This window comes from Selaginella moellendorffii, unplaced genomic scaffold (genome assembly GCF_000143415.4).
Source record: "Selaginella moellendorffii unplaced genomic scaffold, v1.0 SELMOscaffold_0, whole genome shotgun sequence".
Lineage (NCBI taxonomy): Eukaryota > Viridiplantae > Streptophyta > Lycopodiopsida > Selaginellales > Selaginellaceae > Selaginella > Selaginella moellendorffii.
Genome location: NW_003314261.1, coordinates 6,237,306 through 6,260,812, shown reverse-complemented (window position 1 = coordinate 6,260,812; position 23,507 = coordinate 6,237,306). Strand labels below are relative to the sequence as shown.

Here is a 23,507-nt window from a genome sequence, read left to right as displayed (position 1 = left end):
TTACATCAATAATGTCCCTTTGCATGTCCATAAAACAACGAAGCCATCGGGATCCCATTCCCAAAGAGCCAGCCCATGGGGATCTACTTGAGCCTGTGGAATGGAGACGACTGGGCTACTCATGGCGGCCTGGAGAAGATCAACTAGGATCACACTCCATTCGTGGCAGCATACAAGGGATTCAGCGTGGATGCTTGTGCGGGGGCTTGCGCATGGAATCATGCAGCGCTCCCATGGGCAACTGGTGGGAGCAAGAGGCTTTCCAGAGCATCGACCAGGAAGCCAAGGGCCAACTCCAATGGGTCAAAGACAACTACATGATCTATGACTACTGCAACAATAGCAAGAGGTTTTCTACCATTCCAGCCGAGTGTGGCCGGTTTTGATATTTCTAAGTTCTATATTTTTGAAAGATTGTATTCTTAGGTTGCACAGGCTTTTATTTTATTGTAAACGTGATAATAATTTTAAACATTCTGTAAACTAAATGTAAATGGGCATTTGGTCTAGTGGTATGATTCTCGCTTTGGGTGCGAGAGGCCGTGAGTTCGATTCTCGCAATGCCCCTTTCGATAACGTTTTCAACTGCTCGCTTAATCAGGACAGGGTTTTTAGGGCCACGTGGTTGTTTACATACGATTGGTGAGATTTTTATGCCTTCTCTAAGCTTTAACACTAGGTAGAAATGGTTGGAACCACGGTGGTCCCGGCCATATATATATATATACACACGATTTGAATAAGTCTAGTGCTTGAATTTGCAAGCAAGCTTTCACACGATCTATAGTTCTCCGAAGTTTCACTTATTCGTACTTATTACCACCTCTATCCGGAATTAAAAATACTTCATCAGAGAGAGAGAGAGAGAGAGAGAGAGAGAGAGAGAGAGAGAATGTTACATTGTAAATCTCTTCTGATTTAAGCACACGAATTCTCTTACCTACACAGATGAGCTTGGCCTGCGAAACAAGTGATAGGCAGAGATCGCAGAACTGTTGGCCAGCGCCAGAACAGCAATGAAGGAAAGAATAATGGAGGCACCGGCACGCGTACAGAAGGTGTTGAAAGTCGAACAGATGGGCTGCCATTGCGCTCGAGAGGATCCGTTCTTGGCGATGTAAGCCAGCTCCGCCGCCGCCGCTGCCGCTCCCAGCATAGCGTACGTCAAGATCTATCACGAAACCAAAGAGCATAGATCGAGCCTGAGAAATTTGGATCCACAGTTTGGCATACCTGGTCAGCGATGAAGTTCATCCAAGCCCAGCACTTCGTGGGTGACTTCCACGACTTGGAACAGAGATGGAAGGCGGAGAGAATGAATTGGAGAAACGAGTAGCCGAGGCAAATAGCACTGATGGCGACCAGAGCTCTGCGAGAGGATCAAACATATAACATTTGGCGAGGGGAGTGTATATGGAAGGACTTACACGAAGGCTTTAGAGTTATCCCACTCGGCCTTGAAGATCATGACGCGCTGCTTGGCGTGAACCATGACGGCAATCACCAAAATCGAGACGACCACCGCCACGAGGCGTAGAAGCAGGCTGTGGAGCAGCAGCAATCGCGAGGGCCTGGAATTGGCAGCAGTGCTCGCAGGAGCTGCTCGAGGAGCTTCAGCACCGTCGTAAGCGCCCATGATGTCCGGAAGGACAAACAAAGCTAGAAAAAAAAAACGGAGCGCGAGGATCTCTCTAGCAAATGATTGTGCTGGAACTTCCCAAAGAAATCCGAGAATCTCTTTCTCTCTCTCGATTACTCTCCTAAGTTCTGTCGCACGGAAGGAAAACGAGCGAAGTACACCGCCTATATTTCAAGCCCTCTTTCTCACCGTGTGATAAGTACTCGCTTTTTTTCTCTCTCGGCCAGCCTAGAGTGACTCGCAAAGATTGTGGGCTACGCGATTTTATCTTTATCCTTTGTAATGCAAAGTCGCGTCAACGATTAAATACCAAAGCGAGCCCCGCGCCTGCACAGAGTGAGGCGGCAGCGTTCACACGAGAAGTGCGTGATCCATATCGAGCAAAACAAAGTTTCTAAATTCCGGCGCGCAACATGTATAGTTGACCCATTTACACCAAGCTTTTTTAAAGAAGCTCATTCTTGTGACAAAAGGTAGAAAACGTGAATCACTGCAACGAATAAAGAAAGGAGGCAACCGGGGTCGAACCGGTGACCTATCGGACTGCAGCCGATTGCTCTACCACTGAGCTATACCTCCAACTTGTGTGAGGGTTATCGGCTTGGCAAACAATACCAGGTGTTTGCTATTTGATTTTGAGACTGGCGGTCTTTTTCGCGAGATCCTCTGGGTCGGCGTCCACGGGCGAGGGGGCCTCGCCGTCCTTGTGCTCCATGGCCTTGTTGTAACGCAAGACATCGACTGGACCTTCCTTGGGTCGTGGCAGCCACTTTCGCAGCCACTTCTCCTCCTTGGGATCCACCATCTTCATCGACACCAGCTTGCGCAACACCTCCTCCTGGACGCGCAGGCTCTTGCGCATCGTCGACCCCTTGAGCGCTTGCCAGTCGTAGAGCCACACGCGCTTGCCGCTGGGCTTGCGCAGCCTGGGTAGATTCAAATCGATCAGCTGTGGATCGATCCAGCCGATGCATTGGCCAGAGGGAAGAGGAGTTCTCGGAGGATTGAAGTAGTACCTGTAGGCATCGCCCCGGATGAGCGCCTTGGGCTTCCTGCAATGCCAGTTCCTCGTCTCGCGATTGGAGATGGCGTGCAATCTCCCCAAGAGCGCCAGGTTCTCGTCCTCGATCACGTGAAGCCTTTCTGGGTGAAAAATGCCATCGCTTCAGTGAGAGAGCATCGGTCGATCGATTCGTACCTTCTTCCTGGAGTTGCCGGCACCGATTCTGAGCTGCCGAGAAGTAGAAGGGCGAGCTATTGTCGATGGCGGCGGTCATGTGTCGCAGGCGCTGCTTGTGGCGATTCATCTCTTGCTCCTCCTCCCACTGCACATAGGCCGTCTTCTTCATGTACTGCTTGAAGCGGCTGTCTCTGGCCAGCGCCCTGGAACTCATCGCTACCGAATTCCTGCGCGATGCGAGCTACCTCCCAAGCGCGATGGCGATGGCGCGCGATCGCCACTCCCTCGTGCCCATGATCTCAAGCGTTCTCTTGGGGCAAACCTGGAGGGCTTTGCTGACGTCACCAAAAGGAAATATGGAAAAGGCGGCATTATCCGGAATATGTTTGTAAGCGGAATGTGCTCGCGGTAACGGAATATGCTGAGAACTCCTCTCCCCTGCATTAGGGTTCTTCAGCTCCAGCGATGGAGTAGCGGGCGCTGCTGCGATTCTCGCCGCTCCCGCCGCTGGGATGGCTGCGGCCTCTCAAGCTCATGTAGAATCGGAGGCTACCAAGTTTTTGCAGAAGGTTGGGCAGGATCTCAAGGATGAGCCGCCGCGGCTGGCATCTAAACTCTTCGCGGTGAGTTAGCCGATGATCTGTGACTGGATTATGGCTGAGTTTTGATCTCTGTGTAGATCTGCCAGCATATGAAAATGACTGGGAGGGAGCAAACTCTTCCATTCCAAGTGATATCGAGGTTAGTGCTCCTCCTCTTCGTTTTGGGGCGAATGACGTCCTTTCTCTTTTAGAGCTCTCGAGAAGGTTTTGACAACGTATAATCTGGACCACAGCGTTTTGGGATCATCATCTCGAGGTCCATCAGCACCCGGTAGAGACGTTGCCGTGTTTGGGATTCCCGAAACTAAACAGGCGACTTTGATCGCAGGTTCCAGCGGGTCTCATGAAGCTGGGTTGAAGGATGATCAGCCGCGGCAGCTGGAAGAGATGTCTCATCCGTTTCTCGGACATGATGCTGGGCGACGCTTCTCTTCGGATCAAACTGTTGGAGCAGGAGCGTTTCCAGATGCTGGGACACCAAACTCGCAGCAAAAGCGAAAGCTGCCCGCTGATGAAGCAGCGGGAATTTCTTTCGCGGCCAAAGGACACGCTTTCAAAACACCACGGCTGGATGACGCGACCGTCGTCAGCCCAGAGCACCACCTCTTACGATTGAAACAGTTGCAAGCACAGCAGCAGCAGCAACAGCAGCAACAGCAGCAAGGCTTGGGAAGCTTGGACATGTCAAAGGCAATGTCCGCAGTGCGAAGAGCAAACTCTGGTGCTTCGCCGGAGTCTGGAAAGGCCGACTTGCAGTCTACAGGCTTTTCGGGAGGCGTTCCTACAGAAGGTGGCGATGGCATGTCAAGTCCACAGGGAAATCGAGCAGGAGCATTCAACTCGTATTCGCCCATACGTCCTTCGCAGGGATCTTTCGGGCCTCTCGATCCTCAGCAACATATTCACGAAGCTTTTGGCCTGCCTAGGCCCGGTGAGACCTTTCGACTGGGTAAAGCTGGAAGCTTGACACCACCACCGGAGCAAGTACACATGCAGAATACCGGAACCTTGCAAAGTCTGGAAACGCAGCTGCCTCCGAAATCGTTTGTAAGTCCTGGAAAGGCTTACGTCTCTGGGCCAAATGGAGGTCCATTGGCTGTTGGGCCTTCGCCTTTCAGTGACTTTCAGCTGAAACAACTCAAGGCTCAGTGTCTCGTGTTTCTGTCATTCAGGTAGGGGGATTCTGTTGGAACGCTTTTCTATTGACTTCTGAATTTTGCAGGAACAAAACCGTACCAAAGAAGTCGCAGCTTGTGCTAGCACTGCAATCTCAACAGGAAATGCTGAATGCTGGTAAATGCTTAATGATCTGCCTTGTCCATTCAGTGTAACGTGTGTGTCGTTTTTTCCAGAAGCAGCTAATGCAGGGCCATCAACAATCCAACCGCAAAAGCCTGCAGATCCTCCTGTTGAGTCCTCTGAGGCTGCTGAGCAGGACTCTAGTGCTGAAGCAGAAAGAGACTCGGAATCCGGAAGCCTTCCAAGCGCCAAAACTCCGGCTGTTGCCGTCCCTCCTCAAAATGCAAACAAGGAAGCCGAGTCCGTGAAGAAGCCCAAGGTGAAAAAGAAATATCCACCTATAGATCCTAATTTGACACCGGAGGAGAGGAAGGTGCTAATCAACACGCGGAGGAAAGAAGCCAGGGCGGAGGCCATGGCCGCCCGAAAGGCGTCAAGAGCCGCGGCTAGCGCTCAGGCGGCAGTAGCGGAGGAGAGTCCCGATACGTCCGCTCAGGAAGTGGACACTCCTGAAGCTAAGCGATCAAAGGTTGACACGCAGGTGGATCAGGTGCCTCGGGAGAAAGAACCGGTTGTCTACGAGAGTCTCAAAAAAGACATACCAAGGCAGTTTCAGAGTCCAAGTCCAAGTCGGCTAAAAGCTGTGACCAGTACTCCTGAAAATACTACTGCAGCTGCAACTGTCATGGAGCATGAAGAAACGAGGATGGCAGCCTCGTCTATCCAACCTTCAACAATCGCCAAAGAGACGTCAAACTACGTTACTTTACCGAATGGAGATCTCATTCCCAAGAACTACCTGATAACTTTGCCAAACGGCGAGCGCGTGGAACTTCAAAGGCTATTGGAGTCGGCGAAATCCTTTCAGACGTCCCAAACAAACTCGGGCCAAGCCGCAGTTTTAAGTTCGCTCACCAGAGAGAAAGCGCAAGATCCAGCTTTTGATGGTGGAACATCTTCTCCAGCTTTCAAGCTTCAGGACCCGGGACTGCAGCAGGCAAGTCAAGGACAGTTGCAGAGACATATATCAGCTCAATTGCAAGGACACATATCATCACAGTTGCAAGGACACACCTCGTCACAGTTGCAAGGACATATAGTAGCGCAAGCGCAAGGACACATGCAGACGCAAGTGCAAGCACAGGTCCAAGCGCAGTTGCAACCTCCGGTTCAACCGCAGTTGCAAGTTCCAATTCAAACGCAGGTGCAAGCTCCGACTCAAGCACCGTTCCCAGGGCCTGTTCAAACGCAAGTCCAACCTCAGATTCAACCACAGGCGCAAGCGCCGATTCAGGCACAGATGCAAGCACCGGGGCAAGGACAGATGCAGCTCTTAAACAATGGCGTGACAGAAGTTACAACTTCCCGACCAGCAACGGCTGAGCAGGCTGAAGACTTGTTACCGGGAGAGACTCCTGTTTATTCTAGCAAGCCACAGTACAGCACCATCGATAAGTGGTCAATAGACGAACGGAGAAAGAAGTTTATGGCGGATCAAGTGTGGGTACAGAAGCAGAGGAAAACTGAAGAGAACATCGGAACACGTTTTAATGAGCTTAAGGTAAGATGGATTTCTTTTCTGTGTCTTATTTTACGGTGTTTTCTTTCAGGCAATTGTAAGCTCGTCCGATGACTCGTCATCCAAAACAAAAAGTGTTATTGAGCTCAAGAAGCTTCAACTTCTTCAACTTCAGCGGAAATTGCGAAGGTAAGTTAGCAAGTATCCGAATCTTTAATCGTTTCGTTTCTCTTATGCAGGGAAGTTTTACACGATTTTTTCAAAGCTATTGCCCCAGAAATGGCTCAGTTGCGAGGTATGAAGAAGAATCGTCCCTTGAGGCGTCTCAAACAGTTGGAACGCTTGGAGCAAAAGCAAAGAGAGGAGAGATCTCGACGAATTAAAGATAGGCAAAGAGAGTTTTTCAAGGACATTGAACTTCAACGGTATGTTGATCTATGAAAATTGCATAATAGTTTTTCTTTTATCTCAGAGACAAGCTGGAGGACTGGAACAAGGCAAAGAGAGAGCGCTGGAAAAGCTTTAACCGCTATGTGCGGGATACTCATAAGAGGAAGGATAAAGTCCATCGGGAGAAGCTTGATAAAATACAGCGTGAGAAGATTAACCTTTTGAAGAACAATGACGTGGAAGGCTATCTTCGAATGATAAAGGTTCTTTTTGTTTTCTTTGATGACTATTTGCTGATAACTATTCATGAACCCCAGGATGCAAAATCTGATCGAGTTGAACAACTGTTACGAGAAACCGAGTCTTATCTAGAAAAGCTTGGAACAAAACTCCAGGAGCAAAAGAAAGAGATCGGCAGATCGGACAGCGACCTTTTCAATCAGTTCTCTGTCATGACTAAGAAAGAACAGTCGTACGACCAAGCTGAGGTAAGATCTTGTAGGCTCCATGGACGTTTACTCGAACATTCTGTTTTGTAGCACTATCTGGAAAGCAACGAAAAGTATTACTTACTCGCTCATAGGTAAGAAGCTTCTCTTTATTCTGACGAAATCATTGTTTGATTTTTTTTCCTGTGTCCAGCGTGAAAGAAAGCATTCCGTCCCAGCCTGCGAGCCTCCATGGTGGCACACTTCGAGAGTTAGTAGCTTTTAACATGAATGTCCTCGTCTCAAATTACGTGCTGATTGCAGATATCAAATGAATGGGTTGCGATGGCTGGTATCACTGTATAACAATCATTTGAACGGTATGCTTGCGGACGAGATGGGTTTAGGAAAAACAGTTCAGGTACGTTTCTTTATTATTTTGTTCAAGCTAATGTATAATGTGGTTTGCAGGTGATTGCTTTGATATGCTATTTGATCGAGGCCAAACATGATCGAGGTCCTTTCCTAGTCGTTGTACCTTCATCGGTGTTACCAAATTGGATGTCAGAAATTACTCGATGGGCTCCCAATGTTATAAAACTTTCATATACTGGTACTCCTGATGAGCGACGTCGGCTGTTCAAGTAAGCTCACGAAATTTTGTTCATGACTAACTGTTGTTCGCTAATTTCTAGGGAACATATTGTCCAGCAACAATTCAATATTCTTGTGACAACATATGAGTATTTGATGAATAAGAACGATAGACCAAAATTGAGTAAGATACGTTGGCATTACATTATAATTGACGAAGGTCATCGGATAAAAAATGCATCTTGCAAACTGAATGCTGAACTGAAGCATTATCAGAGCAACAATAGGCTTTTGCTGACTGGCACACCTATTCAGGTACTTCACTAGTTTCCTGCTGCATATATCTAATGGTTTCATTTGAACGTGAAGAACAATCTCGACGAGTTATGGGCGCTGCTTAATTTTCTACTTCCCAGCATCTTTAACTCTTCGGAAGACTTCGCGCAGTGGTTCAATAAGCCATTTGAAAGTGTTGCAGACAACGGAGACACTGAGGTAAACCCGTGTACTATGGCTATTTCTTATGTATTTCTCTGGTAGGCGCTGCTGACGGAGGAAGAAAACCTGCTTATTATCAACCGCTTACATCAAGTGCTGCGTCCATTTGTATTGCGAAGATTGAAACATAAGGTGAGTAGGAAAACCATGGTGAAGATGAGTTGTGATTTTTCATGCTCTTGCAGGTTGAGTATGAACTTCCCGAAAAGATTGAACGCTTGGTTCGCTGCGAGGCTTCTGCTTATCAGAGGCTCCTGATGAAACGTGTAAAAGAAAAAATGGGAGGAATTGGTCATGCAAAGGTAATATTTTTCTATTCTTGAATTTGCAATTAAGATGACTCGCCTTGTACAGGTACGATCAGTGCAAAACACGGTAATGGAACTTCGAAACATATGTAATCATCCTTACCTTAGCCATGTCCATACGGAAGAGGTATTGTTTTACAATTTCCCTTAACATCTTGACTTGATCGCTCTCTTCACAGGCCGAAAGCTTGTTACCTTCTCATTATCTTCCTACTGTTATTCGTCTTTGCGGGAAGCTGGAGATGCTTGACAGAATTCTTCCGAAACTAAAAAAATCGAACCACAGGGTATCACTATCCTATTTTTTCCTCTGCTTGATCTGACTTGCATAATAACTCAGGTGCTTCTTTTTTCTACCATGACGAGACTGCTTAACGTTCTCGAAGATTACCTTACATGGAAGGGTTATAAGTACTTACGGCTTGATGGTCATACTATGGGAAGTGAACGTGGATCACTTATCGACAGATTTAATGCACCTGACTCTGATGCGTTCTTGTTCCTTTTGAGGTTTGCACATTCTTAAAGTTGTACGGTTTCTAACGGACGTTGATGAACAGTATCCGAGCAGGCGGCATAGGCGTGAACTTGCAGGCTGCTGACACTGTTATTATATTTGATACTGACTGGAATCCACAAGTACTAGTTTTCGCCTACTTTTATCCTGTAATATTAACAACTATTTCAGGTGGACCTTCAAGCTCAAGCAAGGGCTCACCGAATCGGCCAAAAGCGTGATGTTCTAGTTCTGCGCCTTGAAACGGTAGCCTTTATAAATTTGTACCTGCCATTTCAACTCGTTTTGGAACAGGTGAACACAATTGAAGAGCAAGTAAGGGCGTCTGCAGAACACAAGCTTGGTGTCGCCAATCAAAGCATTACTGCAGGATTCTTTGATAACAATACCAGGTACATTTTTGCGCATAGCCCAAATGAAGAATACACTACATGCTTGTTTTTTGAACTTTTACTCTCCAGTGCTGAAGACAGGAGAGAATACCTGGAATCTCTTCTAAGGGAGTCCAAAAAGGAAGAAGTCGCTGCAGTTCCGGACGACGATGCTCTGAATTATCTTTTGGCACGCAGGTGAACGGAAAGGAGAAGCTTTCTATATTTTTCTAAGCTTAATTTCACCCTGACAGCGACGATGAAATCGACGTTTTTGAATCTGTCGATCGAGAAAGACGTGCCGAAGAAGAAGTAAGTCTAGTTTTCCTTCTGGTACCGTTTTCCATAGCAAGCTTTTTCTTTTTCAGATCATATGGCGAACAATGAACAATTGCGAAGATGGCGATGAGCATCCAGAAATGCCTCCACGTTTGCTCGGAGAATCAGAGTTGAAGCCTGTTATGTCGATTATTCACAAGGCTGATGCAAAAAGAAAAAAGACAGCTAGCTCGTTGGATACTCAGCACTATGGCAGAGGAAAGCGGACTCGCGAGGTAAATATTTGAATTATTATTATTTTTTTTTTGGCACTGTATTCATTTTCTTCGTACAGATACGTTCGTATGGAGATCAATTAAGTGAGCAGGAGTTCGAACAGTTGTGCAGAGCGGAGTCGCCAGAACACGAGAAAAAACCAGAAGTTGTTGTAGGCACCAGGCCTCGCAGAAAAGGCAAAGCCAGTGTCAGCGCAGATGATGAGAAAGATGTGACATACGTTGAAGAAGTAGAGGTAGTAGAGGAACCACCAGTTAAAAGAGGTCGTGGTAGACCAAGAAAAAATCCAGAAGCAGTTCAGCCACCACGAGGCAAGGCGCATGCAGCAGCTGAGAAAGAAGAGCCTATAAACCTGGACACTCTTAAGTTGAGAACGGACACTTCACAAGCACCAGAGACAACCTTTAAGCGTTTAAAGAAAGCTGTACAAGGAGAAGCGAAGAAAACTGAAACAGAAACCAAATCAGAACTAAAGAAAAGGAAAGTTTCACCCATGGTCGAAGAGAAAGAAGATGATGAAGAAACTACGACAGATGCTAAAGCACGGTCTGAAACTGGTAGCAAAACGTTCGCCATTTTACGAGCAGCTGATGATGTCAAAGTAGCGCGGACTGGGATAGAAATTATCACTCCGGCAGTGAAGGTTGCTGGAACTGAAGATCTCACCAAGAGGCAGAAAAGTGAACTTGATGACAAGTCTGCGAATGCATCAAGCCCCGACAGTGAACCTGAAGAACCAGATTCTTCAAAGTAAGAGTTGCTTTCGAACTATTTGAGTATCACATTCTTCTTCGCAGGTCTGACAAAGAAACGGACAACATCGCACGCGATGAAATTCGTACTACAGCTGGTGAGATCGTCGAAAGTATTGATGCTGCGCCAACTTTACAGAACAACGATAGCGCGATCAGGTAAAACATGTAAATTACATTAGTTTGAAAACGCTGACATTTCTTCAGTAGGTTTCTGGAATGTGACACAGAAACGCAGAAGCCTCAGGGTGGTGAAGTTGCTGGTTGCGAGCAAGGCGTCACAAAGTAAGGATGTTCACTTTTTCTTCTCCAGGTCTTTGACTTGTTTTTTCGACGTCTGCTAGAAATGACAGTGCTGAGATTCTCAGAGAGAATTTACCATCGGAATCTATGGATGAGCAACCGAAAGACTCTGTCCCTGAAATCCAAAACGTCACTGGCAAAGAAAACGAAATAGTATGTGCGACTGGCGTTGCGGATCATGCAAACGAAGACCCTGGAACCGGTGATGGAAGTGCTGGAAGCGATTCTGGGTAACATATCATTAGTGATTGATTGTGATTGAAATTCCTCACATGATTTCCTGGTTTCGTAGGGATAATTCTGCTCTTGACGTTTCAAAGGCTATGGAAGACAAATCTTCTAGTGTCGCAAGCCATTCCGGAGAGTCTGGGCATGGTCCTGATGCTGACGACAAACTTCCTGACGCCTCGGAGGGTGTTTCAGATAGTAAGCATTTTGCTGCTAGTGCGGACGCTGAGCAGGTCGATAGTGAAACGGATAGGAATATCCAGGATGGGATTGATATGGGCACGACCATTTCCCAAGAAAAGTCTCGAAGTCCAGGAGTTGCCGTTGACAAGAAAGGTGAACCACCTTCACTTAGCGATAAACTTCCGTCCGAAAACGTCGAATCAGAAGACCGTGAAGCTGAGCACATGCATGGAGGTAAGAAAGATCAGGTATCTTTGTTCTCATTTTTGTTTTTCTGCAGATCTGGCTACTGGATTAACTCTTGAAGGGAGTGATGAACCTGTGGGCATTTTAAGCTCAAACAATGAACCACCTTCACCCAGCGATAAACTTGAGAGCGCACTATTTCCTGCTGCCGCAGAATGCAAGGAACCCGAATCGGACGAGCTTGAACCAGAGCACAATCTCCAAATGCATGAAGGTGAGAAGAATCACGTATGTTCTGTACTTATTTCAGTTATCTGCAGAGTTGGATAGGGGATTGACTCTTGAAGAGGGTGGTGTTACTGAACCAGCTTTCTCCAGCGATAAACTTGACAGCAAGAAAACTGATTCAGACGAGCGTAAAGCCGAGAACTATGAGGACCAGCTGCAAACGCATGCAGGTGAGAAGGATCACGTCAATTCTGTCCTTATTTTATTTTATTTTCTTTAGATGTCGATAATGGATTGGCTATTGAAGCGAGTGATGATGTCGGTGTTTTACGCGTAAAAATGGAAACTCCAGCTACCCAAGACGATAGCTCTGAGACGTGAGTTTTCTGTCCATGCTGACATGTCTTAGTTAACCTTCACATACAGTTTTCCTGCACACGAGAAGGAAATTGATCCCCAAAAGGAAAATGAAGGGAATTATTTCCCGCGGCTTGATACTCCTGAAATGTAAGAACGAACTTCAAAAACTCGTTATCACCTTGCACCTATTTCTTCTATAGATGTCTCGAACGTAATGATACGGGCAGCGCTAAACTTCAGACTTTGCATTCGACTTCGACATTTATTACGGCAGAATCGACAGAGGTTGGAAAGGTCGCCTTATCAACGGAAGGTATTATCAAGATGCTACCCGATAACTCTTTACCAATTGAAATTCAATCCCCAACACGTTTTACGGACACTGAAATGTAAGCAACGCTTATTGATCGACTGGTAATGAAACACTATTTTGCAGATCCGAGAACCATGGGAATGAAAGGGCTACTGATGTACTTCAAGCTGACAAAGACATGGAAAAGGAGAATGTCCCTGAACCGGCAAGTTATGAAATTGGCTCTAGGCTGGATGATGGCAGTAGACGGTAACTATCTTCAATATTCTAGTGATCGATGGGGCTGACTTTTGTTTGATACGAAGTTGTCTTTTTCTGCGTGAGGTCAAGGCTGAGGAAACTTCTACACCCGAAGGATCTGACAAAAATGGTGACGACAGGATTCCTGAGAATGAACAGGCAGGCAAAAGTTTACATGCATCGCCTCTTGTTGATGGATCAGGAGACGTCGAAATGGCCGATGCTCGTGGTGAAGATGTAGCAGATGCTAATGTGGAGGAAGGAAATGCTGAACGTGTCATTATGGAGGACGCAGAAATCAATCTTCTCGATTCTCCCTCAAGCTTTAAACCTGAAGTTGCAGCTGGAGCTGATCTTGACGAAGTTGAAGGCCCAAAGGCAGGACAAGATGACGGAAAATCGAGTGATGACGTCGAAGGCTTGACGGCAGAAAGAGCTGACGGAGTAACTGAAGGCTCACAACAGGAAAGAGCTGGTGGAGTGAAATCAAGAACTGATTCAGATGAGGTTGAAGGCTCGAAGACGGAAAGAGTTGACGGCGTGGAATGGGACATCGGCACTGGTGTCAAACGTTAGACTGAGATTTTCTTCTTTTTTTTCTCTCTGAACTTTTTTCTCAAAGTTTTATTATTTTTGCAGACACTGGTGAGGACGCGGAAACGATCTTTGGGATTATCAAAGCTCCAGAGAACGAGTAAAATACTTTTTTTTTTTGTGCTGGCGATCAACGCTAACAGTTTTTCTTGTAGGATTTCGGTAGACAAGGCTGGCCCAGATAGTACTGAAGAGTGTTCTCCCAAAGAGACGCTTACGGCTAAGGCAGTTGCGGAACCGAATGAAAAGCCAAATAATACTTCTTCGGCCAGTAAATCTCACATTGGCCACGAGGATGAAGCATTTTTGTACGCTATCAAGTAAGTACTCTTTCCTGTCTAAGAAATTCACCTTATATACTTTAGTGATAGTGAAATTGGCAAGGACAAGTCACCAGAAGTACCCGTCGAACCTGACGAAAACACGACTGTTGATAGTAAAGATCGTTTGGAAGACAATCCGGATGTGGTCTTAGAGGATGCGACTACTCTGACGCCTCATGAAACCCCGGCTAGTGAGCACATGAAATCACCTCCATGCGACGCCGAATGTGAGGGGCTTAGTTTGACGGAGCCTGAGAATGAAGTTGGTAAAGCCATCGAGAAAACCAACGAAATGGACGAAGGTATGAGAGAAGATTGACACGATTTTTTGTTTACTAAACTCGATATGACGGTACGTGCAGATGATTTGGTTGACAGTGGTATGTTGACCGTCGGAACTGCTGAAGTAACTATTCAAGCCACGGAATCGAGCACCGTCGAAGGAACAAATGAACAAGTGACTGAAATTGTCACTGTCGTTAAGACTGCAGAAGATACTGCCGTCGAAATGGAAGTTCAAACCTTGGAGCATGCAACCGTTGATATTCAAACGACAGAGGTTTCACCTGAAGCCTCGGAAGCTCAAAACAATCAAACGGACGTCATTCTTGAAGTGGTGACAGCGCCTCGCTTAACAGAAGTGGCTTCTGGTTCTTCTGAAAGGTAGCGTCATATAGTTTCTCATTTTCTATGGAACTTATCTGTGTGTGTTAGGTTTCTTTCTCCTCCTCCTGAAGTATCAGATATTCCAGCACCGCATGCAGAAGGCACAGAAGAGACTACAGCAGTCATTGCCGTCAAAAAGGAAATTGAAACCATGGAGCATACTACCATTGATATTCAAACAACAGAGGTTTCACCTGAAGCCTCGGAAGCTGAAAACAATCAAACGGAGGTCATTCATGAAGTGGTGACAGCGTCTCACGTAATAGAAGTGGCTTCTGGTTCTGAAAGGTAGCGTCATATAGTTTCTCCTTTTTTATGGAACTTATTTGTCATATAGTTTCTCCTTTTTTATGGAACTTATTTGTGTGTCTGTTAGGTTTCTTTCTCATCCTGAAGTATCAGATACTCCAGCACCACATGCAGAAGGCGCAGAAGAGACTACAGAAGTTACTGCCTTCGAAATGGAAGTTGAAACCATGGAGCATGCTACCGTTGATATTCAAACAACAGAGGTTTTACCAGAACCTGAATACAATCAAATAGAGGTCATTCGTGAAGTGGTTCACATAACAGAAGTGGCTTCTGGTTCTTCTGAAAGGTAGCGTCACATAGTTTCTCATTTTCTATGGAGCTTATTTGTGCGTCTGTTAGGTTTCTTTCTCCTCCTGAAGTATCAGATACTCCAGCACCACATGCAGAAGGCACAGAAGAGACTACAGAAGTTACTGCCTCCGAAATGGAAGGTGAAACCATGGAGCATGCTACCGTTGATATTCAAACAATAGTGGTTTTACCAGAAGTTGAAAACAATCAAACGGAGGTCATTCGTGAAGTGGTGACAGCGCCTCACATAACAGAAGTGGCTTCTGGTTCTTCTGAAAGGTAGCGTCACATAGTTTCTCATTTTCTATGGAGCTTATTTGTGTGTCTGTTAGGTTTCTTTCTCATCCTGAAGTATCAGATACTCCAGCACCACATGCAGAAGGCACAGAAGAGACTACAAAAGTTACTGCCCTCGAAATGGAAGTTGAAACCATGGAGCATGCTACCGTTGATATTCAAACAATAGTGGTTTTACCAGAAGCTGAACACAATCACACGGAAGTCATTCGTGAAGTGGTTCACATAACAGAAGTGGCTTCTGGTTTTTCTGAAAGGTAGTGTCATATAGTTTCTCCTTTTTTATGGAACTTATTTGTGTGTCTGTTAGGTTTCTTTCTCCTCGTGAAGTATTAGATACTCCAGCACCACATGCAGAAGGCACAAAACAGACTACAGAAGTTACTGCTGTCGAAAAGGAAGCTGAAACCATGGAGCATGCTACCGTTGATATTCAAACAACAGAGGTTTTACCAGAACCTGAAAACAATCAAACGGATGAAGTGGTTCACATGACAGAAGTGGCTTCTGGTTTTTCTGAAAGGTAGCGTCACATAGTTTCTCATTTTCTATGGAGCTTATTTGTGTGTCTGTTAGGTTTCTTTCTCCTCCTGAAGTATCAGATACTCCAGCACCACATGCAGAAGGCACAGAAGAGACTACAGAAGTTACTGCCTCCGAAATGGAAGTTGAAACCATGGAACATGCTACCGTTGATATTCAAACAACAGTGGTTTTACCAGAAGCTGAAAACAATCAAACGGAGGTCATTCGTGAAGTGGTGACAGCGCCTCACATAACAGAAGTGGCTTCTGGTTCTTCTGAAAGGTAGCGTCATATAGTTTCTCATTTTCTATGGGACTTATTTGTGTGTCTGTTAGGTTTCTTTCTCTTCCTGAAGTATTAGATACTCCAGCACCACATGCAGAAGGCACAAAACAGACTACAGAAGTTACTGCCGTCGAAAAGGAAGTTGAAACCATGGAGCATGCTACCGTTGATATTCAAACAGAAGTTTCACCTGAAGCCTCAGAAGCTGAAAACAATCAAACGGAAGTAGTGACAGCATCTCACATAACAGAAGTGGCTTCTAGTTCTGATGAAAGGTAGCATCGTATAGTTTCTCATTGTTTATGGAACTTATTTGTGTGTCTGTTAGGTACCCTGAAGTATCAGATACTCCAATTGTCCATATCACTCCCACTGAAACCTCGGAGAGCGAGGCTGGTCCTCAGGATGAGATCGCTGAAAGCAATGCAGGGTAACTGCATTCACTATTCTCATTGATTGTTGTTTCTCACCTCCTATCTTATGTAGGTGCTTTGAAACTAGTCATCATGAGTCTCCAACACGCACCGAAAGTCTGGAACAAGGTGTCGATACCGAGGATAGATCGAAGGGTGGGGGTTCAAAGAGTGATGCTGGGGGAAAGGAAGCTGGCCATGGTGAAGCTACAGAGATTGTTTTCCAGGAAGTGAAATCTCCCAGGACGGACACCGCTTCACTGGAAGGATCAAGTCCCACAGCCTGCAAACGTACGGAAAGTCTGGAACAAGGTGTTGATGCCGAGGACAGTGGTGAAGGGAATAGTAGTGGGATCTCTTAGGACGGACACAATTTCACTGGAAGGATCAAGTCCCACAGCCTGCAAGCTTGCCGAAAGTCTAGAACAAGGTGACCATAAGGAGGACCGAGGGGATAAGGAAGCTGGGGTTGTTTACCTGAATCCTTGGACGTCGTGGAGGCTGCTCCACCACAAAGTATAGGTGGAATGGACGAAGCTGGCAGTCCAGTAGGCGGTGGAATTGGGAGCACAGGGGAGAGAAACATAGAAGAGAGCTCAAGGGACCAAGTTGAGAAGACTGAAACAGTACCAAAGGAGCAATGAGATTACTATGTATATAGTTCTGTTCTAACATTCCATAAAGATTTCTCTTCAGTATTATTACACTTCAGTATTATTACAGTTATGTGTTGTGTATATGGTGGGCTTGTCACAGTTGTTGGTGGGCTTGTAAAATTTTGCAACCTGTCATATATCAAATCGAAAGGTATGAAGTAGATTTGGAATAGATATTTATTTTTAAATTAAAAACGAAATCTAAAATTAAAAAAAAAAAAAAATTTAAATTTTAAACACTTTTTTACTAATTACAGCTTTCCAAGAAAAATAAAAACAGTAAAAATAAAAACAGATCAAATATATCAGCAAATTCATATAAAGTATGAATATATTATAAGAAAACATTTATATTTATAATATTAATCTACATGATTAACAAATGAAAATATCTAAAGTGCAATTTAAAACTGTAATACAATTTACAACATAATACAGTTTGTTTAACAGTATATAGAACAATATAGTCTAATATCAAATTTAATATATTTAGTATATGGAGTTATCTGTATATAATTTGTCATATTTAACAAATTTTAATAATCAAAAATAAAATTTTGCCTTGTGAAACTTGACAGCCATTTTTGTTCTAATTTTTACAGAAATGTATGTAATTGCGGTTAGAATAATATAATTGAGGGAAATTTCTAACCCAATACAGTATTTACTTTTTACTACAAACTTTTGTTACTTTAATTGCTAATTTGATGATTAAAACTAAAATTTAACTCAATTAAATTTAATTAGTAATTTTAAGTGAATTTTGTGAATGTATAGAATATGGAAAGAGAATATAGAAATGTGCATATCAATTAACCCAAAACCCTAGCTTATATACAGGAGGTCTGGATTGAAACCAATCCAACAACTATCAAAATCTCACTACACTAATATTAGTATATGGTATCGTAACTGTACACTTGAACCTCATATCATCTTATCTATAGAAGATAATTAGGGTTCTCTCATAGAAGGGCTGAGATCTAGAGGAATAGTAGGACATGGCATCGGTGGATCTATAGATGGTGCTAGTTGTTCCTAATCTCTTTATATGAAGCGTTAGAGCTATTGCATTTGCATAATTTTTGGAGGATCGGCATGTTAAACATCATGCCAAACCTTATAAATTTACTGTCCAACTTGCCACAACACCCAATATAGTCCCTTCCATTGAGCAAAGAACCTCTTAAACAAACCATATACCATAAAATTAAGAAAATGAACTAATACCAAGTTATCCACCTTGTACTCTATAGATGGATGATGATGGGGGCTATAACGTTGTTGTTGTCCCACTTGTACGCGGCTTAGGTGTTTGGCAAACTCTGCTTGAACAAGTGGAAGAATGCTGATCAAATATTAATCCCAAGACCTAGCATCAACAGCTTGTGGCAATTATGAAAGTAAACTCAACTCCATTGGTAATATCGAATCATAACTATATAAGAGTTTATATGGTGAAGCACCAACAAAACTTTGCACCATTGTGGCATATACATATTGAAGAGGCGGCAAATAATCATCTCAATCCAAATGTTGAAAGTTCATATACTTTACAATCATCCTTTTAAAGGTCTGAACAAGCCATTCCACCAAACCATCTAACTATGGATGATAAACACTCATAAAAGTATCCCCAACTAAGACATTGAAACATTGAAATGTCTAAGCCATAGATGCAAGACCATTATCCAAAAGAATTCGCTCCAGACAACAATGTTGGAATACCATTTTATTGAGGAGAAAGTACTCATTACCAATAGTCGACTGTGGAAGAAGCCCCATCAGATCAAATACCACCAATTCAAATAAACATGAAATTGCAATTGACTCCAATTGTCTTTCTGTAATACGAGGGGGAGTATTATAAGCTTAGCAATAAACACAACTACGCACATACTAAATAACATCATATCACATTTTTTGCCAATAGAAAGACCAACGTAGTTTCTTGATCAATCCCATATGCCCACATAGAAGAGAATCACAGTAAGCGTGGAGAAAGCGTGGAATAAAGATCTAAAGCACCACCAGCTGTAAATAATTATCAGGGTCCATCCCCACAAAATGAAGAAGATTATTTTTAAGGAAATATTGAGAATGTAAATGCCAAAATAGCAAATCATCAGCAAATGATACAAGATTTTCAAACCCATCATAAAACCTTCGAATCCATAATTCAATCTTTTGAGTTTTACGAACCTTGTCAAGAGAAGATAAATCTTGCTTTGCACCTTGTGGATATTAAACATCAAGTACAACAATTGCCAACAATATGGAATCTTTGTCCAAAAAATCCATAAATGTGAAAATAACAAGCTTATTAGAAACATGAAAAGAGAACGAAGAAGGAGAAAGGGTATCAGCATTAGCTATAAAACTCACCGAGTGATAAACAACATCAAAATCATATATCTGAAGCTTCAAAGCCCACTGAGCAATATGACCAGCCAAATTCTTCTACTTCAATAATAAAGTAACTGCAGTATAATCACCTTTTAGTACGTTCAAGAACCATGTAGATATGCATGAAGTTTCTCGACACCCCAAACTGCTGCTAAACACTCCTTTTATATCGTAGAGTAGTTCATCTCCGCAAGTTGTAATGTATAGCTAATATATAGGATAGCATTGATTAAACACATTTGAACTCTCTTGCATTAACATACCTCCAAGACCGATATCAAAATCATCCACATGCAAAATGAAAAGTCAAGTGTAGTTATGATAGGTCAAAATCAAAGGAGTCGTCAATAGCTCTATAAGATTTGTAAATGCCTGCTCACAATTTGCAAACTAAATGAAAGATAATATTGACGACTTCAACAACACTCGCACTGATGCAGTGCGATAAAAAAGATGATGAACAAAACAACTGAGATATTACACTTTACCCAAGAAATGCTACACATCATTCACATACTTTAAATTAGGGAAATTTAAAGAAAAGCTATAAGAAAATGGAGATTTAGACAATATAAAAGCTAGATCTAAGCAAAAATCCTAAATCTTAGCACTCCTTAGGAACAATTAAAGATGCCTCTCAACTCCACTAATGTGAGTGTATGGAATATGAAAAAAGAATATAAAAACATGTACATCAACTAACCCAAAAACCCTAGTTTATTTATAAGAGTGAATGGTCCAGATTAAAACCAATCCGACGGTTACCAAAATCCTATTATGCTAATATTAGTATATGGCATCGTAGCCATACACTTGGGACCTTACAATTTTAATTTTCCAAATTATAGAAAAATTATCATTCTTCTTCATAAAAAATTCTAGAATGACTTAGTTAACATATTATATACACCACATGAATTATAATAATTTTGATAAAAAAAATTGATACATTTGACAGAAACACTATTAATGGTTAATAAAGCATATGAGATTTTTGGGGTATGCTGATCAAAAGTATTATATATATTTGTAAATTACACTTTAAATACCAAATAATCCATAGACTTATGTAATATATATTCAATGTTTTATTTAGAAAATTATATTTCTATGTATTTTTATATATTTCTAATCTATAAAATAGTAAATTTTATTTCATTTTTTATATAATTCTGTAATTTAAAATATAAAAGTTAATAAAAAATATTATTTATTTATTGAGTTTTTCAATTTTTTAATCATAAGCTAAACTATCTTAGGCTTAGGAAAGCATTTAATTTAATTTAAACATATGTAATTTTAAATTATCATCAATTGTAATGTTTTATACAATGGTTCCTAGGAACCATATAAAATTATATTTTTATGAAAAATTATAATTGACGATAATTTATATACTACATATGTTTAGGCTAGACTAAACCCTCTTCTATGTCTAAAATAGTTTAGCCTAAAATCAATACTTTTTTATCTTGTGTTTTCAATACAAAAATATAATAAAAATTAAAAGTACATATATTTTTTATAGATTAAAAATATCTATGGAAATATGTAGAAATATATTTTTCAAATAAAATATTTAATATATATGCAAGTTTATGGAGAATTTATTAATTATATCTTATTAGTATCTGGTATTCAATGTATAATATACTAATATGTATAATTACTTTTGATCAGCATACCCAGAAAAAACTCATATAGTTTATTTACCATTAATAGTGTAACACTAGGTGGTTAGACACTGATTTATGGATATGACTAAATTTCTTCAGCCAACAGTGACAAGACTGATCAATTCACCAGGTTGTCTACAGAATAATGTTTTTATATTCTATTGGAGTTACAAGCTTCCCATGATTAACTTCTCACATTGCAATGGGAGGATTTAAAGAGATCAGAGAATCTCACACTTAACACTTGTTAAGTGTGGGATATTCACATGGTACTCCAATTATGTGCACTATTTTAGATCTTCTAGCAAAACATAACATCCCAATTCAATATATACATATCACAACTAAAGCCTGAAATGCAAGAAGATTGGAGATGAGGAACGTAGATTACTTTTCTATTAGGCAAAACTGATTGTAAACATTCTTTTTCCAAATTTATTGATTTTATAAAAACTATTGATTGACTACCTCAGTCACGCTTTCTGGCTTTTCGATAAGAGGATCAGAATCCCGAAATCACGCAGAGCGCCATACAATCTCTAAACACCCTCGACATGAGCCACGGCCGTGCAGAGAGGCATATTTGGACAGTCTTTCCACTTGGTTAAAGAGAGCTCAATATGATACACTTTTACATCAATTTCTAGATCTTGCGTACAATTAGTTTGATCTATAAACCGGGATTTCTTTTAGATCTTCACGAACGAAATGCAACAGATCATCCGCATCACCGTCGCTGCTTCAAGGTCGATCCACATAACTTTGCCACCTTTTCCAACGATGATGTTGGAGGACTCAACTCGACCGTGAGGCGCATTTGCCCTGTGTATTACGCTCAAGGCAGACTTTGCTGACTATCCTTGTAGAGCTCCTCATAATTTTTGTCGATGCTTGTTCTTCCAATGTCTTGCATGATGGTAAGCCAGATCCCGCCATCGAGGAAACCAGACGCATAGAGGCGAGGGATAATATCTCCTTGCAGGCTTTTCAATCTTGCCATCACCCACACTTCACGTACCATCTTTGGCAGCTTGTCGGGAGCCTTGCACACATCCACTGATTTGAAGACAGCCTTTTCGTTTTTGAATCTCCCCCAAAAGACCGAGACTTGTTCACCAGAGTGAATCCGACACCAGCTCGACAGCTTCAAATCCGAGAGCTGTAGCGTTACAATGTCCTCTGAAGCTAAAGTTCATAGATCTGCAAAGCTTTGTCATCTGCGTACACAGATCCGCAGCCTGTTCCTTGTAGATCCTGGAGAGAGCATTGACAGTGTTGGGTCCAGCTGAGCTGTAATTGATTCGTTTTCTGCGTGGAAAAGGCTGGTCCAAATTCTGCTGTGGGAGAGGCAGACTTGACTCCTGAAACATGAGGTGCATCAAGAAGAGAGCTTCGAAAAAAGTGGGAGATCCTGCGTCTTGTGGTGGTGAATTCATATCAAAGACGACGTGATCAGACACCTGGAAAACGTCCTCCTCGCGGCTCATCCTGCAAAACAATACGCGCTTCATGCTTGTAACACAAGCATACCCCGATGGGGTGCTTACGTTTGTAGTATAAATAGCCAGCCACTCGAGAAAATATCTTGTGGGCTTCACCATCCGAAACTGTCAGACCCTGCAGCATCACGTGCTGAAAATACATTTGGCGGCTGAGAAATACTTCCGTCCGCATTGCCATACATGACGACTGCAGCTTCTCTATTGCTGAGATGAAGTCCACCGCCAACTTGAAACCTTTTTTGGTACTCAGCGGACAGCTCTTGTACCGGAATCACCAGGGACCCATACAGCCTTGCAGAATGCCTCTTCGCGGTTTGTGGTTCGGGCAGCGGGTGAGGATCTGTGAAGACTGGTGCGTAGAGCGTGGAGAGAAAAATCTGGAGCGCCGACACGAATGAATCCCAAACCTTGCTCTCCTATAAAACTGTCACAAAGCGGAGTGGAACCTGTGAAACCCGGGCTGGGGATGTGCGTTCTAAGCAAAGAAACCAACGACACGGCCATCTTGACTCCTTGTAGCTGCCCTTACACAAACCCTTCCATATGATGAAGCTTTTGGAGCTCCTGGAGCAACCACTGCCGGAGGTGAGCTTCTGCCCCCATCCCAATCCATGTCTTATAGGCAAGGCGCTGCGACCCACGTCCATCGGCGAGCACCCACCTGGTGGCTATCACCCATGGCCAGATTTCGTCAAAAAGGTGGTTGAACACAAGCAGCGCTACCGCAGCGATGATTCCTCGTTTAGCTCGCCACCTGCAGCTCCCCGCGGTGGGCATATCGTGCTCGAAGAGATGGGAATTCGCTGCTTGCTCTACATGTACTGGGGGACGGCAATCAGCGAGATGGGCCGAGAACTTGTGACGAGAGGAGTGACAAGCGAGGCTCTCGAGTTTGCCTGGTCAGATGCTGTCCGGGACTTGCTGGGAT

General features: G+C 43.2%; 2 protein-coding genes and 2 non-coding genes across 4 annotated transcripts; 2 read left to right on the top strand and 2 right to left on the bottom strand.

The window, feature by feature from the left end:
• The first annotated feature begins 495 nt into the window (after positions 1-495).
• On the top strand, positions 496-567 carry TRNAP-UGG. The gene has a single exon. It is a non-coding gene; the product is annotated as a tRNA-Pro (tRNA).
• Positions 568-784: 217 nt separating this feature from the next.
• Positions 785-1,878, bottom strand: LOC9632791 (CASP-like protein 2U3). Its single transcript, XM_002960591.2, has 3 exons — positions 1,428-1,878; positions 1,234-1,369; positions 785-1,171 (listed from the first exon to the last, which is right to left on the bottom strand). The coding sequence occupies exons 1-3, from the start codon at positions 1,634-1,636 to the stop codon at positions 941-943; spliced, it is 576 nt and encodes a 191-aa protein (XP_002960637.2). The 5' UTR covers positions 1,637-1,878; the 3' UTR covers positions 785-940.
• Positions 1,879-2,146: 268 nt separating this feature from the next.
• On the bottom strand, positions 2,147-2,218 carry TRNAC-GCA. Its single transcript has one exon. It is a non-coding gene; the product is annotated as a tRNA-Cys (tRNA).
• A 1,046-nt stretch (positions 2,219-3,264) lies between these two features.
• LOC9632790 (chromatin structure-remodeling complex protein SYD) lies at positions 3,265-17,045 on the top strand. Its single transcript, XM_024662626.1, has 52 exons — positions 3,265-3,442; positions 3,499-3,560; positions 3,613-3,692; positions 3,750-4,593; positions 4,644-4,714; positions 4,774-6,221; positions 6,271-6,368; positions 6,419-6,604; positions 6,652-6,832; positions 6,887-7,057; positions 7,109-7,152; positions 7,212-7,268; positions 7,322-7,418; positions 7,469-7,641; positions 7,693-7,906; positions 7,961-8,086; positions 8,132-8,221; positions 8,275-8,391; positions 8,444-8,524; positions 8,577-8,684; positions 8,738-8,907; positions 8,958-9,036; positions 9,086-9,160; positions 9,209-9,306; positions 9,376-9,483; positions 9,540-9,597; positions 9,654-9,839; positions 9,899-10,590; positions 10,638-10,751; positions 10,800-10,877; positions 10,937-11,125; positions 11,188-11,540; positions 11,587-11,766; positions 11,813-11,950; positions 12,001-12,097; positions 12,147-12,227; positions 12,281-12,469; positions 12,517-12,642; positions 12,699-13,204; positions 13,273-13,327; positions 13,371-13,547; positions 13,593-13,852; positions 13,913-14,213; positions 14,265-14,504; positions 14,593-14,814; positions 14,868-15,098; positions 15,152-15,373; positions 15,427-15,639; positions 15,693-15,923; positions 15,977-16,201; positions 16,255-16,356; positions 16,413-17,045. Exons 1-52 carry the CDS (start codon positions 3,332-3,334, stop codon positions 16,699-16,701), a joined length of 10,644 nt encoding a protein of 3,547 aa, XP_024518394.1. The 5' UTR covers positions 3,265-3,331; the 3' UTR covers positions 16,702-17,045.
• The last annotated feature ends 6,462 nt before the right edge of the window (positions 17,046-23,507 follow it).

Bases quoted from the DNA above. Each gene is read 5' to 3' on its own strand.
- LOC9632791 (XM_002960591.2), bottom strand. From the start codon at position 1,636: ATGGGCGCTTACGACGGTGCTGAAGCTCCTCGAGCAGCTCCTGCGAGC. The intron at 1,370-1,427 runs GTAAGTCCTTCC...ATCCTCTCGCAG, and splicing joins GATAACTCTAAAGCCTTCGT to AGCTCTGGTCGCCATCAGTG. The intron at 1,172-1,233 runs GTATGCCAAACT...GTTTCGTGATAG, and splicing joins TGAACTTCATCGCTGACCAG to ATCTTGACGTACGCTATGCT.
- LOC9632790 (XM_024662626.1), top strand. From the start codon at position 3,332: ATGGCTGCGGCCTCTCAAGCTCATGTAGAATCGGAGGCTACCAAGTTT. The intron at 9,161-9,208 runs GTAGCCTTTATA...GTTTTGGAACAG, and splicing joins TAGTTCTGCGCCTTGAAACG to GTGAACACAATTGAAGAGCA. The intron at 9,598-9,653 runs GTAAGTCTAGTT...TTTCTTTTTCAG, and splicing joins AAAGACGTGCCGAAGAAGAA to ATCATATGGCGAACAATGAA.